Source organism: Dromiciops gliroides, chromosome 2, assembly GCF_019393635.1.
Source record: "Dromiciops gliroides isolate mDroGli1 chromosome 2, mDroGli1.pri, whole genome shotgun sequence".
NCBI lineage: Eukaryota > Metazoa > Chordata > Mammalia > Microbiotheria > Microbiotheriidae > Dromiciops > Dromiciops gliroides.
In genome coordinates, this window is record NC_057862.1 from 212,961,343 (window position 1) to 212,978,776 (window position 17,434).

Here is a 17,434-nt window from a genome sequence, read left to right on the forward strand (position 1 = left end):
GTCAGAGGGCATCAGGCAGCTTTGTGGCTAGAAAGTGAAGGGAAGGACGGTGGGAGTGAGGAAGATGCCCAAGCTGTGGCAAGATAATTCTTTATGGAGGTGAAGGTGGTCCGAGAAGGACCTGAATGACTGAAGGATGGTTGCTCAGGGAGGCAGATATAGGCAAGGCACCCCTTCTGGAGATGACATAGATGACTAGAAAATATGCCTGGAGTTTTGTAGCTTCATCTGTAAATACAAGGGCAAGTCAATAACTTAGCTGAATTTTCCTTTTTTATTCAGATTATTTGCCTCTACTAAATTGATTATTTCCTGATCATACTATAATAATAATAAGTCACGTTAAATAAAGTACTTTAAAATTTGCAAAATCTTTTACATATATTATCTAATTTGATCCTTATAATAAACCCTTTGAGATAGGTGCTATTAGTATCCTCTTTTTAAAACTGAGGAAATTTCAATACTTCATCATCTGCATAGAGGTAATTTTAGGCTCCCCAAAGCTATGTCAGTTAAGTACAAGCTCTAATAAGCTCTACCAAGCTGCAAAGGAATACAGAGCTGGTGATGGCTGATTTATCTTGTCTATGGGTTAGTCTAAATCTGGAGAGTTTCATTACTAGGTTGGCCAAGGCAAATCTCAAACACTATTTTATAGAGGTGTTGCGATCTTCATCAGTGGAAGTACTATTGAAGTAAGTATGTATAATTTTATGCACTCATTTGTTCTTCTGAATATGAAGTTCTTTTAGTTTTTGTAATGTAAAGTTAGCAACATTTTGCTTCTGAAATATTTTGAAGATCTCTTTGAATTTTTGTCAATTATTGACTCTCCTTTGTGTGCAATAGACATCTGTTTCCATTTCAGAGGCTCATAGGACTCAGCCCCAGAAGGGACCTTACAGACTATCTAGTCCTTTTCTTGCACATGAAAATACTGAGGACTTGATAGGGGAAGTGATTGTTCAAGATCATACTGTGTGTAAAGAGCCATACCTAGGATAATAAGATCCCTTCTCTGACTCCAGATATGGTGCTTTTTCAATTGTGCCACACACTAATCATGCAGATAGTATTACCAGTGCTACTAGTCCATCTGCTAGATAGGTAGATGTATGGAAAATGTGCCAGGGGACCATTTAGGGGCATTAAAAACGATTAAAGATTTTGGTTTGGATAGAGCTAAGTAGAATAAACAGTGCTTACTTAATCCGAATGAGCAGTTCTGCTGCCTTTTTCTGCCCTTCACCACCAAGACAGCATGGATTCCGAAATCCATCTGTTTCACACAAATCTACTGGTCTTCAAGGAGACAAAGCAGGTAGATGCAGGGTAGTCAGGGAACATTATAACCAGTGTGAAAAGACACTTTCATAATGAGTCCCACCCAAATTCAGGGGACAATTTAGGATTCTTGAAAAAGGATGTACAGCAAAGCAAAAGTGAAGTTAACTCTGGATTGAAAGCAAAATAGTTAAACCCAATAGAAGGTACTTCTGATCTGTATCAATTTTCAGAACTTTAGCAGAAACAGAAAAGGTTAGGAAGCACTGTACTGAGACCCTCCAACTCATTGTTATTGCTGACAATATATTATCCTTTGTTTCCCCACAAAGAGATGCTTCATAAAAACCTTCTCATGCCTTATCTAAATCAGCTTAGCATTGGTAGCTAGAAGATAATAAAGTGTTGTTTACAGATAGAGGTAAAAACTATTTTTACAAATGCCAAATGAGATTTTTCTCCACTCTTGACAAAATACCTCTCTATTTTCCAATCTCTTGTTAACTCTGTGTTTCTTTTAAAGGTTTCAAACTTTTTGTAATGCATATATGATGTCCCTTAGCTAGCCCATGTCCACATGTTTGTCTCCTCAAAGACTCTATTAGGTTAATTAGTGAGGCATAATTTCTCCTTATAGAAATCATTCTGTCTTCTATTCAACTTAGCTTTGATGACTATGAAAGGGAGTAAGTGCAAGTGAACTATTCTTTGGAATTGAGGATTGTTTATTATGTTTCTATAAGCCTAAGGCCAGAGTGATTCTCTAAATATAGGAGAAAGCCTCCTCTGATCAGATGAGCATTTTTCTTCAAAATGGCACATTTTACACCTCTGAGGCTATAAAACATGCATGTAGCAAGTAAACTTATTTATGGCTTTGAACTATATCAAAGCTAAATGACTGATCTTTTGTGCAAACTGTTATTTCTTAAAAATCACAAACTGGTCAGGAGCTGTTATATGATAATATTTTAAAATCAGAGAATTATTTTTTAAATGGATAGTCAGTAGAAAGTAATGGAGGACCTGAGTTCAAATCCAGCCTCAGACACTTAACACTTACTAGCTGTGTGACCCTTGGCAAGTCACTTAACCCCAATTGCCTTGTAAAAAAAAAAAGAAAAAAAAAGAAAGTAATGGAGGAACTATAGGTAATTTTTCTCTTAAGACAAAATTAGTGCTTTAAAGGACCAATTTTAGTCCTAGAGAATACATGATGAAATGAACGGTTCCCTTTTCCTGGTAAAGAGGTAGGAGAATGTGGGCATGGAATGTTGTATACATTATGGCAGTGTCAGTTCTTTAGGTCAATTTTTTCATTATTTCAGATAAAGACATTGAGATTTTATGGAGGAAGTATTATTGGGAAATGACTGTGGTATAAAAAGCAAATGAAACCAATAAAACTTTAAATTAAAAAACAAACTGAATGTTCATTGGAAGTACTAAGACAAAACAGACCAAAAACGTTATTGATTTTGCCCTTCTTTCATTTTTGGTCAGTGTTCTTTAGATTCCAGTTTGAGAATAATGATCTGCCTCCTGAAGATACCTACCACCAGTGCTACAAGGGTATGTTCTTCTTAATTAATAATAATAGTAATAAAATAATGATTGTTCACATTTATATCATATTTTAGAGTTTATAAAACACTTTTGCTTCAGTTATCTCACTTGGTCCTCAGAACCACCCTGTGGGGTTAGACAGTATTAGCATTATTATCCCAGTTTCACACAGATAAGGAGACAGGCTTGAAGTAGTCAAGTCAAGATCACATGACTGGTACATAGTACTCAAAATCAATTCTGACAGAAAGTCCAGTGTGCTTTCTTCTTAAATGTAAGATATAATTTTACTTAAAAATCCTTTTTATGTTAAAAAAACAGATATGGGACCATTGTAGATCAGTAGTCATTATTTATTAAATGTCTCTTTATACCCTCTTGTTTATTCCCAGACTAGAGTATAGTGTCATGATGGTAAATGACATGTCAAAGTACGGGTGTGTGAAATGGTTTGTTGTGTCTCAGTTACTACTTAGATCTATCTACAGTGTTATTTCAGTTTCCTGTGACTATTTTGATTTGAGGAAAACATAAATCTAGGAGGGATAGGCAGTATGTTACTTTTATTTAAAAAATTTCATATCATTTAAACTTGTTCTTAGATGCCACCCAGTCCGGCCTCCTCATTTTGCAGATAAAGACACTGAGAGAAAAATGACCTGCCCAAGGTCATGTGGGAGGTAGAATCTTGAACTCAGGTTTTTTGACTCTAAATCCGGCACTCTTTCCACTATACCCATGGTGTCAAACTCAACTAGAGATGGATCCCTGTGGGCAGCATATTGACTCAGAAAACCACAAATTAACATTATCCATGCCTTATTGTATTTTCATTTATTTTGTTAAATGTTTTCCAGTTACATTTTAATCTGGTTCCCGTGTAAGGCAGCATGCAGGGCCTCGAGTTTGACACCTTTGCATGCCACCATATTGCTTTGCTTATAAGAACATAATAACAATCATTAAGTATTTGGAGAGTTGTCATGTAGAAAAGAGAGCTTGTTTTGGTTGCTCGAGGTGGTAGAACAATTTATGGAAATTGAAGAGACCAATTCTGGCTTAATAAAAGAAAAAACCCTTTTCCCGATAATTAGAGTTATTCAAGAGTGGAATAGACTACCTTGGGAGGTAGTAGGCTCCTCGTTAGTAAAGGTTCTGTTTGGAAGCTGAATATTATGGAGAAGATTCTGGTTTAACTCCCCTTAGACTATAAGATTTCTGAGGTCCCATCCACACTGAAGTTCATTGATTCAGTTTTGTATGCTTGCTTTAAGAAGGGGTTTATAAGCTGTGCCACATTCAGATATACTTCAAAATCAATACAAATATAGAGTAAACTAACTCTGGAATCTAGTTTTTGAGCAGTCTTGTGATAATACTGAATGTATATCCTTTGATCAACAAATATTTATTCAGTACTCACCATGCCCAAACTACTGTGTCATGTGATATGGGGATACAAAGAAGTATTTATTCCCTTTCTATAAGAAGTTTCCCATCTGTCTGGGGAAATGACACTTAAACTGCAGATATTAAGAAACAAGTAAGAGCTAATATTTATGTATATTACTGTAAAGTACAGTTTTTAAAGCTCCTTTACATAATTAATGTATTTGACCCTTAACAATAAACTTTTGAGATAGATAATATATTATCCTCATTTTACAGAAGGAGGAACTGAGGCTCAAAGAGGTTATGTGACTTCTCCAAGGTAATCTAGCTAGTAAGTGGAAGAACCAGAACTAGAACCTAAGTTTTCTTACTCCAGGTCTCACATTATTTCCTTTATACCACATATCTTCCACCCTATGCTTGCCAGATATTGATGTGTCAAATGAATGGTTTGTAGGCATCATTAATCCTATTGCTGTTTAGAGAGCTGGAATGGTCAGAGAAGGTTTAATGGAAATCAGCCTTAATAAATACATAGGATTTAGATGGAGAAAGGGTGTGGAGGGTTCTTTGCAAACCAATCTGTCTCCCAACTTCTATATTTCTGCTTAATAGTATCAACACCTTCCCAATCATCTAGGATTAAAGCCTCAGTCATTTTTGATTCTTTTCTCTTCCTCATCTTTCATATCCAGTTAGTTGCTAAGTCTTCTTGTCTGCTGTGGTAATGTTTCCTACCTTTAACTTACTGCCCTAGTTCAATCCTTTACCACCTTTGGCCTGAACTGTACAACAAACAGCTTTCTAAATAAGTCTTCCTGCTTTCATTATCTCCCTTCTACAATCCTTGCTTCACACACCTATCAAAGCAATCTTGCTAGTACACAGGTCTGACCATGTCTCTCCCCTGTTCAAATACCTTAATTGATTTCCCACTTCCAAATAGGACAAAATGTAAGCTCTGTAGCCAGGTATTTAAAGTTAGTGATAAGGACTGGACCTGTGATTTCCTTGGTACAGGGAGCTCCTGGATGAGGAAATTCCCTCTTCAGGTTCAAGTTAGCATCACCTCTGTAATTTATCATCTTAGGAATTTGCCTAGAGTATTAAGAGGAAAAGAGGTCAAGGTCAGATATCCAGTGTGTGTATTAGTATGCTATATAGAATATTAGGCAGCTAAATGGCATAAATTGATAGAGAGCTAGGCCTGAAGTTAGAAAGACCTGAGTTCCAATCTGGATTCAGATACTTACTAGCTGTATAACCCTGGGTGAGTCACTTAACCTCTGTTTGCCTCAGTCTCCTTTTCTGTAAAATGAGCTGGAGAAGGAAATAGCAAACCATTTTAGCATCCTTGCCAAGAAAACCCCAAATGGGGTCAGAAAGAGTCAGACACAACTGAAATAACTCAACAACAACAACCCAGGGTGCTTGTGAGGATCAAATGAGATATTTGTAAAACACTTAGCACAATGCCTGACACATAGTAGTCACTTTATAAATGCTAGCTATTATTATGTGTCAGAGGTAGGCCTTGAATCTAGGTCTTCCTGTTCTAAGGCTAGCTCTCTATTTACTGTGCTACAGTCTCCAAAATCTGGCTTCAACCCACTTTTCCAGTCATTTCACTCTTCTCTTTCATGTATTCTCCTCCATCCACAGTGGACTACTTACTTTTCCTTGATCTTTTTATTTTTCCTAAAGATATCTTAGATCTACTTCCCAAGCCAAGGTTTGTGCTTCAGCTTATCAAATGGTACAATTCTTAAAGGTCACCAGTGATTTATCGCTAAATTAAACGACTCCTTAGTCCTTATCCTTATCCACGACTCAACTCCTTTACAGCATTTGAAATTGCTTGCCTGACTCCAATAGTTGATGTACCCCTTGTATTCACCCTGACCAACTCTGTTCCCTTTTCCTTTCTTTGATCTCTTTGGGATAAATGCCTGATAGTGGTATCAATTTGTCAAAATGTGTGTACAATTTAATAACTTTTTTGGTGTACTTCTATATTGCTTTCCAGAATAACCCTTAGCTTCTTGAAATTTCTCCTTATTTGCCTTCTGTGACTTTATACTACGTTAGTTCTCCTTTTACCTCTCTAACCATTCTTCTTTCCCCCTCATCAAATAAATTCCCTCTGTGTCCCCTAAATAAAGGCATTCTCTCAGGTTTTATTCTTCCCAGTTCTCTTCTTTCTTTCTTTCTTTTCATCCTCTGTAAGCATTTTTAGATGTCCACAGTTGTTATTGCTTTTTTTTCATTCCTCATGTTACCTCTTACTTACTCATCTGTATATCTATTGTTTCCCTGGTAGAATATAAACTTCTTAAAGGGACAGTGTCTTGCACATGGTAGACAATAAATAAATGTTTGCTGTATTGAGTTATTACTTTCTCCTGCCTTCATGAAGTCTGAATATATTATTTCCTGTCCTATATTACTTTTGTATTTCTATATTTTGAAATCTTTGTCTTCCTTCATGTTCTACCTCAGGCATGAAGTTTTCCCTAAGCTCCATAGCTAAAAATGATCTCTCCTTCCTTGGTTGTTTTTATTATTGGGCTTTGTGTAGACTCGTCCTTTGCATTTATCACATTCTACCTTGTATCATACTTATATATGCATATACCTTATGTTCTTAGATTTGACATTAGAAAAGGGCTGTCATTTTTCATCCTCATTTCCCTATCACAAATCACAGACTTGGTAAAGAATAGATGTTTAATAAATGTTAGTACTCTCCCTCTTGAAATGACTTTATATTATTTGGTATATACTTTGTATTTACATATTTGGTTTCATGTTGAGTGCTCCATTCCCTTGCATCCCTATGAATAGAAGCTCTTTGAGGGCAAGAACTGTTTTGTTTTTGGTTTTATGTCATCAGTGCCTAGCACAATGCCTTGCACATAATATTAGGCAGACAGGTTGGATATATGTATGTGTATATATAATCTATATTTATATATCCATACATATTTTATGTATGCGCATATATATTTACATTAAGCTGCTAATATTTGGTATTTGTGTGCAAAGATGTTTTAGAAGAAACACAGTTCAACACAAGATGGCAGACAGTACTTTTCATTCCTTCATTCTAGTCAATTCAGTTCTCGGATCCAGAGTTTTTCCCACTGATCATGCTGTCTGTCACTACTGAGTGTGCTTTTAGAAATGATGTCATAGGAAAGAATTGGATTTCTTCCAAGCAATAACAATGATAGATTGTTGTACTTTGAACCACTGGGTGAAGCTGAATTTCTGATATCTGATGCTTTGTTTCTAGGATGCCTTATAAACATGGACACTCTTGCCTGAACAACTTTTTGGCTACAAAGGTAGCCTCCCCGGCTACCTTCCATGCAAAAAATAATGATTTATTTTAGCATTATAAGATTTTAATTCTATTTATATATGCCAAAGGAATCAGTATTTAATTTTCTTCAACCTATATCCCATTGCAGAGTCTACTGGAACCATTTTCAAAACTGCTCAGCTTTGTCATTCAAAATGCTGTCTTCACATTGGCCTACCTGGTGGAATTGTGTGGCTTGTGTTACAGAGCTTTTACTAAGGTAAGGAATAATAAGACAGTGGGTGTGTCAGACTGTGTTGAAAAATTTCTTTCAAATCCTACTTGAGTTATCTTTCTCCTTTAAATGTAAAGGAATTATTAAGTCTTTTGGCCTTTGGTCCAATAAATAACATTAGAATGAAGATTTTACACACATTATATGTGTCTTGAATACACTCAAACCAATACTAAACACTTAACTATGTGTGAGGCACTGGCAATAAAAAAGAAAAAAAGAAACAATTCCTGGCCTCAAGAACCTTAAGAAAACAACTTATATAGAGATAAATAAGCACACAATATATACATAGTAACTACAAAGTAGTTTAGAGTAGATAAGGAAAGCACTAATAATGGGAGAATCAGGAAAGGCCTTTTGCAAAACAAACACAAACCAAAAAAAAAAGGCTTGTATTGGTAAACTAGCAAGAGTTTATTAAACTCTTACTATATGACAGGCAGTGCGTTGGGTCTTAATAAGATATTGATTTTTTTTTTGAGGGGCAGTGAGGGTTAAGTAACTTGCCCAGGGTTACACAGCTAGTAAGTGTCAAGTGTCTGAGGCTAGATTTGAACTCAAGTACTCCTGAATCCAGGGCCGGTGCTTTATCTACTGTACCACCTAGCTGCCCCCAAGGGTGTTAGTAATATAAAGACAAAAATATGACACAATACTTACCCTCATTGTATCTATTAGTAGATGAAGGAATAGGAAAGAAGAAGGTATTATGAACAGTCTGGAGAGTCCTTGCTCTCAAGAGACTACAGTCTAATGAAGGAGACCACATGCAAATAACTATGTACAGACAAGAGACATATAGGATAAAGAGGGGTTGGTCTCCAAGAAAAGGTACTAAAATTAAGGAGTATTAAGAAAGGTGGGATTTTAACTGTGGTTTTAAGGAAATCAGAGAAGCCAGGAGGTGATGATGACTGATAACATTCCAGATGTGAAAGCCAGTGAAAATTCTCAGGATTGAGAAGAGTGTCTTGTTCAAAGACCAGCAAAGAGGCCAGTGTCACTAGATTGTAGAGAAGTGTGGGGTGGGCAGTGTAGGGTATTGAGTATAAGAAAACTGGAACAGTGGGTGAGTAGATTATAAAAGGATTTGATTGTCAAATTGAGGATTTATATTTGATCCTAGGGGTGATAAGGATCCTATGGAGTTTATTGAGTGGGGAGTGAAGGATGACATGGTCAGATTTACACTTAAAGAAGATCACTTTTATAGCCAAGTGGAGAATGGAGTGGAGAGAGACTTGTAGCAGGGAGACCAACCAGCAGTAGTCCAAGTGTGAGGTGGGAGTGGGAGGGTGGGATTTAAAGGAACAATGTCACTCTGGTCTCTAATATAGTTCCATAGGACTCTCTCCTTGGCCCTGTGCTATGTAATTTTAAAAAATTAATAGCTTAATTGGATTATTTTTATTTTATTATTTTTATAAACTTAATTTGAATTGTTTCTTTTATTAGTAACTTAACAATTTAAGCATGAATATATACATATCACATTTGTAAATTGTCCAAAGTTGGGAAAGATAGCTAATACATAGGTCAAATAACAGAATTGGGATCCAAAAAGATTTTGACAGACTAGAGTGATGGTCTAAATGACAATTGCTTACATTTGTGTGTGTGTGTGTGTGTGTGTGTGTGTGTGTGTGTGTGTTTTAGTGAGGCAATGGGGGTTAAGTGACTTGCCCAGGGTCACACAGCTAGTAAGTGTTAAGTGTCTGAGGCCGGATTTGAACTCAGGAACTCCTGACTTCAGGGCCGGTGCTCTATCCACTGCGCCACCTAGCTGCCCCGCTGACATTTTTCATAGAACTTTGTGTTTTACAAAGTACATTATGGACATTATTGTAATTGATGCTCACAACACCCCTATGAGGAAGGTCATATAGGTACTATTATCTCCATTTTGCTGCTGAAGAAACTGAGACTCAGAGAAGTTAAGAATCTTAGCCATGGCCACACAAGTAGTTGGTGTTAGAGGCAGGGTTTTCACCCAAGTCTCTTCTTATACTAAATCTTATGCTCTTTCCATTATCCCATGTTGCTTCATGTCTAGAATCTGGTGATCTTTAAATTTCTCCTAGTTCTAAATCTATCATTCTATGATCTGAATCCAAAAAAGAAAACTATAATAGTGAAATGTAGAAAGTCCTATATTTAGGTTCAAAAGTCAGTTGCTCAATTATAATAAAAGAGAAGACTGAATAGAAAGCAGTTTGTGTGAGAAGGGCCTACATGCTCAAGATGAACCAACTGTGACATGGCAACCAAAAAAAGTGAATGTTCTTTGAGGTGGCACAAACAAAATTATAGTATCCAGAATGAGATAATGTCATGCCTATTGTATTCTGCCCTGGTCTGACCTTTTGTGGAATATTATGTTTGTTTTTAGGCTCTAAATTTTAGGGAAAACATTGAAAAGCTATATCTAGTATATCTAGAGGAGGGTGACCAGGAAGATGGGAAGATTTTAACCATGACATATTAAGAAGAGAAGAATAACAGAGGGGTAGGGGATAGCAATATTCAAGCATCTGAAATCTGTCATTTCCATTTCAACTCTGAAATTCTATGATTCTACCATTCTTATTTTGTAGAGGATTCAGTGACTTGCCCAAGGTCACACAGCTTATAAGTATCAGAGCAGAGATTCAAAGTTAGGTCTTATGATTCTACTCTCCACCATATTATAAGTATAGACTAAATGTTCTCTTTAGGTTCCATCAAGTCCTTATGATCCCATGAATAATTTGTACATCTATTCCACATATCATTCTTTCATCCTAAAGTAGGAAAATATTGGCTTGTCATTTGTAAAAGCCTGTGGATATAGCTCCTTAATTCTCATCATTGATTTCATCTTCTTAACTCTGGCTCTTGGACTCTGAGATTATAATCTCATCGTTTGTCATCTTGCCTTAATGGTCTCTCAATTGCATTACCTTGAACTCAGAGACTTGTTTTGCTTCCCCTGAGAAAATGGAAAACTACTACTTGCATGGAAATAGATGCAGAAGCATTGTTGGTGTGGTTTAATTCTGTTCTAATGGAAAAACAGAAGGCAGGATAGAAAGAAGACCTTTTATGCTTGTGAAATAACCTGAAGTTTGCCCTTCCTAGCTGTAGTTTTCCAAGTTTTTTCTTAGTAGGGTTTCTGTTTCTGCCCTCATCCATAGTTCATGCAAAATGCTCCTTCACAAGGAAGCCTCTGTTCACCTCAGCAAATGCTAACTTCTTGCCAAGGATTTCTGTTGTTTAATCCATCTTAATTTCCTAATTTCCTCTCTGTTCCTGCCCCTTCCCTCTGCCTTTTTTCTTTCTCTCCATATTATAGCATTTTGTTTATGGATGTATTCATATCACAGGACTATGGGAATTGGAACTGGGAGGGATAAAAGAGATAATCTTACACAAACCCCCCATTTTACAGATTAGGGAACTGAGGTCCTGAGGGGGGAATGATTTGCCCAAGTCTACAAAAGTAATAATGAGCAGCAGAGATGGTATTTGAAGTCAGGCTCTGCATCATCCAAGTCCAGTGCTCTTTCCATTGCATCAAAGTATTCTCTCCCTCATGGTTCATTTCTGTAATTTATTTCTTATACTGCCTGTAGTAATATAAACTTACACACCAGGCTCATTTTTGTATTCTTTTTAATCATTCCTTAAAATTTCCTCCTTCCCCTTTCCCTGCCCTTTCCTTCCCTCCCCTCCCTTCTTCTGTCTGCTCAAACCACAACCACCCTAACTCAGGCCATCATCATCTCTTTCTTGGGCTGTTGCAGTAATCTCCTAATTGGTTTTCTTCCAGTCCCTTTTTTCTCCAGTTCACATAGTAAGCAACCAAACAATATTCCAAAAACACATATCTGACCATATAATTGCCTTACCCAAAAACCTTTGTTGACTCCTTATTGTGTCTAGTGTAGAATAAGTTTTCTTATTTAAAGGATTTAAATTGTTCCCACCTACCTTCCCATATTACCCCTCTTCAAAGGCTCTCCATTCTAGGCAAGTTGGCCTAATAGCTGTTTTTCACACACACACACACACACACACACACACACACACACACACACACACACACACACACACACATATATATATATATATATATATATATATATATATATATATATATATATATATATATATATATATATATATATATATATTCTATCTCCTATCTCTGTGTCTTTGTATAGGCAGTATCCACCCCCTTCCCCATCCCCATATCTGTAAGGCATTCCCTTTTTTATCTCCATTTTGTAGAATCTATGATTTCTTTCAAAGTATAACCTTTCTTGCTACCCTTCCTCAGTGCCCCTACTTCTTAGTTACCCCTCCCTTTTGAAATCACTCTGTACATATTTTGTATTTATTTATCTATGAACATATTGTATATCCTCTTCCCCCTGGATCCTCCACAGAGAATTAAATTGGTCAGGGACTCTAATATTTCTGGTTTTGTATCTTGAGTATAGTCATAGAACCTTATGTATAGGAGGAGCCACTGTAGCAAATGTTTGTTGAATCAAAGGGAAAGATTTAGAAAAAAAGCATGACCAGCTGTCTACACAAAGCATTGGTGTTAGAACTAGAGTCAGAGGGCCTATGGGTGTCATCTCTCCACTTCCTCAGTTTCCTCATTTCTAAAATGAGAGTTATACCAGGCTCATTTTACAAGGGCAGGAATAATTAGATTTTTCATTTCTTCTCAAGAATCTGTAGAAACTCTCCCTCTACAAATGGGGAGGACTTCCTATACTTAATATTTAGGAGCTAGATCTTCTGCTTTTCCCTGGTTGATCAAATAACATGTTCTTAGTGCTTAAAAGGCAAATTGAAATGAACTTTTTGGGGTTATTTTCTTTACCAATTTCATTTTTCCATTCAACTTAATGAGCAATTCTTAATACATCCTGTAGTCACGTTTTTTTATTCCTGACCTATGCATCTTGCTGAAGCACTCTATGACATTGGTCTATGCTAAGTGAATTTTTAGAAACCTTGTTCTCCCTTATTTTGTTTTTGTTTAGGAACGGGATAAATTCTACTTGTCTCGTAGTGTTGTCTTAGAGCTACTCCAAGCTCTGAAGTTAAAGTCTCCTTTGCCAGATACAAACCTACTACTGCTGGTCCAGGTAGAGTACTAACACTTATAATCCTTTTCATGGTGCCCATGCATGTTTGTTAGAATGAAGGAAGATAGCAGGACTGTAGGGTTAAATCCCATAGTCCCTGTCTTTTCAGTGATAGCAAATAAAATGTCCTATGAAGACTGTGCTCTGACTATTACTCTGCACTGATGTTTATTCTTCCATTTGGCTTAGTAACCAGGACATTTCTGTTGTGCCAAATGTTTGACCAGATTGATTTTTCTTCCTCATCCTCAAATGTTTCATAAGATTTTAGGGTTGGAAAGGAGTGTAGAAGTCATCGAGCAGATTTATTCCTGCTTCTCCAGTCTCACTGCCGCCAGCACTTGCTGGTTCAGGGCTTGATGCCTAAATTACTAACACAGTCTCCTAACTTATCTTTCTTTCAGACTCCAATCTCTCTCCTTTCCAATCTATCTTGTGGGCTTCTATAAGAATAATTTTCCCTAAGATTGATTATTTTATGGAATCACAGGTTCATAAGAGAATTTAGAGGTCATCTGGTCCAATCCCTAACCAAAGCATAAACCCTGTCTACAACATCCCTTACAAGATGTTATCCAGCTTCTGCTTGAAGTCCTTCAATAATAGGGAACTCAGTACCTCCCAAGACAGATCATTCCACCTATGGATAATCCTCATTGTTGGGTAGGTTTTACTTATATTGAACTGAACTCCACCTCCCTATAACTGTCTCCTACCTCCTTACCTTGTTCCTAGATCTTCCCTCTCAGTCAAGTGGAATAAGTCTAATTTCTCTTCCATTTTATAACCCTAAAATATTTAAAGATAACAGTCAGGTCCTCAAGTCCTTTCCAGGGCATATCCCTAGTTCCTTCAAAGGATCATCATGCAGCATGGTTTTTAGCCTCCTTTGATTCCTACCATGAAAAATCTATACTTGGCCTGGCAACCCTTCATTATCTTGCATTACCCTACCAACTTGATATCAGTTCCCACATTCTCTAATGTGTTTTCTCTGCTGTAATAAGTTGATCTCTGCTTATAAGACAATGAAGAGTATGTGACCATGAAGATGATGTGATGGCAAGGTGCCCTGTCACTTGTTCTCTAATCCCTAAAATATTTCAGAAGAATAAGAGCTTAGATTTTCTCAAAGGCTAGAGTTTAATAACAAAAAGTTGTTCCTTTATCTAAAAGGCAATATATTTGGTATAGAGGAAAGAGAATCAGGAGACCGGAATTTTAGTTGTCTCTTTTCTAATAACTCATTGTGTGACTTTTATCTCCCTGGGCCTCAGTGTTCTATCTATAGAGAAGGTTAGATGCCTCAGGGAAAGAGGCAAGATTCGCCAAACATCTACATGTGTTCCCAGAGCTGGCCTAGTGGAAAAATAATCTTTAATGAGCCTTGGACAGATAATCATTGGCCTTTTCTGTCATTTGTTGCCAAAATTGTATAGTGGTACAACAACTGGATATGAATTAAGGATATGGAATTCCAATCCTGTCTCTGTCACTTCCAACTATGTAACCCTGGTCTACTGACTTCTCTGAAGCTCAGATTCCTCTTTTGTATAATGGAAATAATATTTATATAAACTCATAGTGAACACTTTATAGCATTGTCATGAGCACCAGTGGAAGTGTTTATTTTAAGATCATAGAAATGTAGACCTGGGAGGAACCTGGGAAGACACTGAGCCCAATCCCGTCATTCTAAATACAAAGAAACCAAAGCCCAGAGAGGAAATGACTTTTCCAAGGTTACATCTTATCAGTGGAAGAATCGAGATTTAAATGTAGGTTTTCTCACTCTAAACCCAATACTCTTCTCCTTATACCATAATTCTAAAATCCTATGTAACTGTAAAACATTATTGTGAACATTCTTAATATTATTTTGTGGGTACTAGCACCATAACCGGTGTTAACTTTGAGTAAAAAGGGAAAAGAAGAACCTTTCACTTTGCAGAATAGCCCAAGAGAACTTAGGCGTTAGCAGGTTGGCAATCCTGGATGCGCCTTGTACCTGATAGCTTTACAACTCTGGTAATTCTACATCAGTTTGACTTGGGTGTCACTTAAAGAAAAGACAGATTCTGAAGCTGCTGTCCTTTGGCCCTGTGAAGGCTTCTGTACCTTGAAGAGGGCAGCTGTGTATAGTGGATCTTCTGGCTCTTTAGGGCCCTGTACTGTGACTGTGTGGCTATGAGGTCCATTAGTCAGCTCTAATAAGCACTTGTCAGGAGACAGCTATGAAACACCGACAGTCTAAATTACGCAGTGGTTAAGAGAACCCTGAAAACAGTGATTATAGCATCAAAACTAGATGAATAAATAACAAAAAACAAATTAGCTTCAGGAAAGAAAATGGTAAGAAAAAGGATATTTCTTGATGTATTTATGCAGGCAGTTTATGAAGGGACATGCATTTCCTCTTTTCTTAGGTAAATTTGCATTTGTTGCTGAACCATGAACTAATATAGAGAAATCAAAAGGTAAAATCACTAGGGTTGTGAGGCAGTTGTGTCAGGCATTTGGAGAATAGGCCCATTAAGGACAACTCTATGAATAATGCATTTTAATCATACTTCAGCCTTCTTCTTTTGGAGGAAGGGCCAGCTGCACAGAGAGCAGCCTTCACTCAAAAATCAGTTCTTTTTCTGCCAGTTTTTAAGTAAGTGATAGATTCTTATGCTATTATAAATTCAAAGTAAAATGGTTTCATGAGGAAGAAAAAAGGAAAGCATCCTTGAAAACATCTCTTTACCCAGTTTTCTGATCCATCCCTTGGAGCTTCTATAAGGGATGAAAGCCCTCAATGGGTTTACTAAGAACAGATAAATATAGTATAGTTTTTCTCTTTGGGAGTTGTGCCTCTGTCTGTGGTTATATTGATCTTTTTCCTCTTACTCTAGACTTTCCGGGCTCACTTGTAATTTTCTGGGAGTATAATATGTTGTTGGATTATTCATTCAGGGGAAATATGCTGAGGACCTTCTTACCTCTAATATCCCCTTTTCTGGTCTCTCTGTCATCAGTCTCTTGCCTCTCTAATCAGTCCTCTACATGGTTACCAAATTATATTCCTAAAAGTATAAATCTGATTATAGGATCATAGAATCATAGATTTAAACCTGAAAGGAACATTAAAAGTTATCTAGTAGGGACAGCTAGATGACACAGTGGATAGAGCACTGGCCCTGGAGTCAGGAGTACCTGAGTTCAAATCTAGCCTCAGACACTTAACACTTACTAGCTGTGTGACCCTGGGCAAGTCACTTAACCCCAATTGCCTCACTAAAAAAAAAGTTATCTAGTCGAATCTCCTCATTTTACAGTTGAGAAAATTGAAGCCCGGAATCCAAGGCTACACAGCTAGAAAGTGGAAAAGCTCATGTTGCCCTCAGAAATCTTCGACAATCCCCTGTTACAGACATGAGGATGAAAGAGCCAGTGTCTTCATCTTGTCATTTAACCCCTGTCTAATATGTCTTTCATCTATCTTTTTAGTTTCCATATTTTCCATGCCAGTCAGACTGGCTTGCTAATTACATATTACATATTACATATGTCCTTACATATGTCATGTCATTTTTGCCTCTCTGCATTTCCACAAGTGTTTCCCCCATGTATGGAATGTATTCTCACCTCAGTTCCATCTTATAGAATATTTAACTTCTTTTTTTTTTTTAGTGAGGCAATTGGGGTTAAGTGACTTGCCCAGGGTCACACAGCTAGTAAGTGTTAAGTGTCTGAGGCCGGATTTGAACTCAGGTCCTCCTGACTCCAGGGCCAGTGCTCTATCCACTGCACCACCTCGCTGCCCCTGAATATTTAACTTCTTGCAAAACACAACTCAGATGTCATCTCCTTCATGAGATTATAGATATAAAGCTCTTTATAAATTTTAAAATCTGTGAATATCAGTAATTATTGTTATTTCAATAAATGTATATAAAGATTCGAGGTTTCTATCACATTTCTTCATGTCCTCCTTAAGAATAAAGAAGGACTGGAAGTAGATAGTGAGTAAGGCAGCCTGCTGTTGGGTCAATAATTGGAGCTTGGCAATTCCCTTCTGTGCTAGTCTTGGAAAGGTCAGGGAAGTTAGATTCTTCCTTTAATGGGTAATAAATGTTTTTAGATTCATGGAGAAATTTGTGTTTAATGATGCAGTAAGTAATTCTGGGGAAAATTTGCCCTTCCTTCACTTCCTTCTGTGACTCTCATCTAAAATCATTGTAGTATGTGTGTGAATGAGTATGTATTAGTATGTGTATGTGTATGTGTATGTGTGTTTGTGTGAGTGTATGTATGGCAACTAAGTCAAGACTTAAAAACAAGAAAAGAGGGGCAGCTAGGTGGTGTAGTAGATAAAGCACCGGCCCCAGATTCGGGAGGACCTGATTCAAATCTGGCTTCAGACACTTGACACTTACTAGCTGTGTGACCCTGGGCAAGTCA

General features: G+C 37.0%; 1 protein-coding gene across 11 annotated transcripts in view; it reads left to right on the forward strand.

Moving 5' to 3' along the window:
* Positions 1-17,434, forward strand: part of UNC79 (unc-79 homolog, NALCN channel complex subunit) — a 323,533-nt gene that overhangs the window by 263,797 nt on the left and 42,302 nt on the right. For 10 of the 11 annotated variants that reach the window (XM_043986754.1, XM_043986756.1, XM_043986758.1 and 7 more), the window contains 3 exons: positions 2,791-2,859; positions 7,719-7,829; positions 12,884-12,988. In XM_043986754.1, the coding sequence (XP_043842689.1) occupies positions 2,791-2,859; positions 7,719-7,829; positions 12,884-12,988 (285 nt within the window). The remainder of the gene's footprint in view (positions 1-2,790; positions 2,860-7,718; positions 7,830-12,883; positions 12,989-17,434) is intronic. The other variant, XM_043986757.1, reaches the window with a different exon arrangement.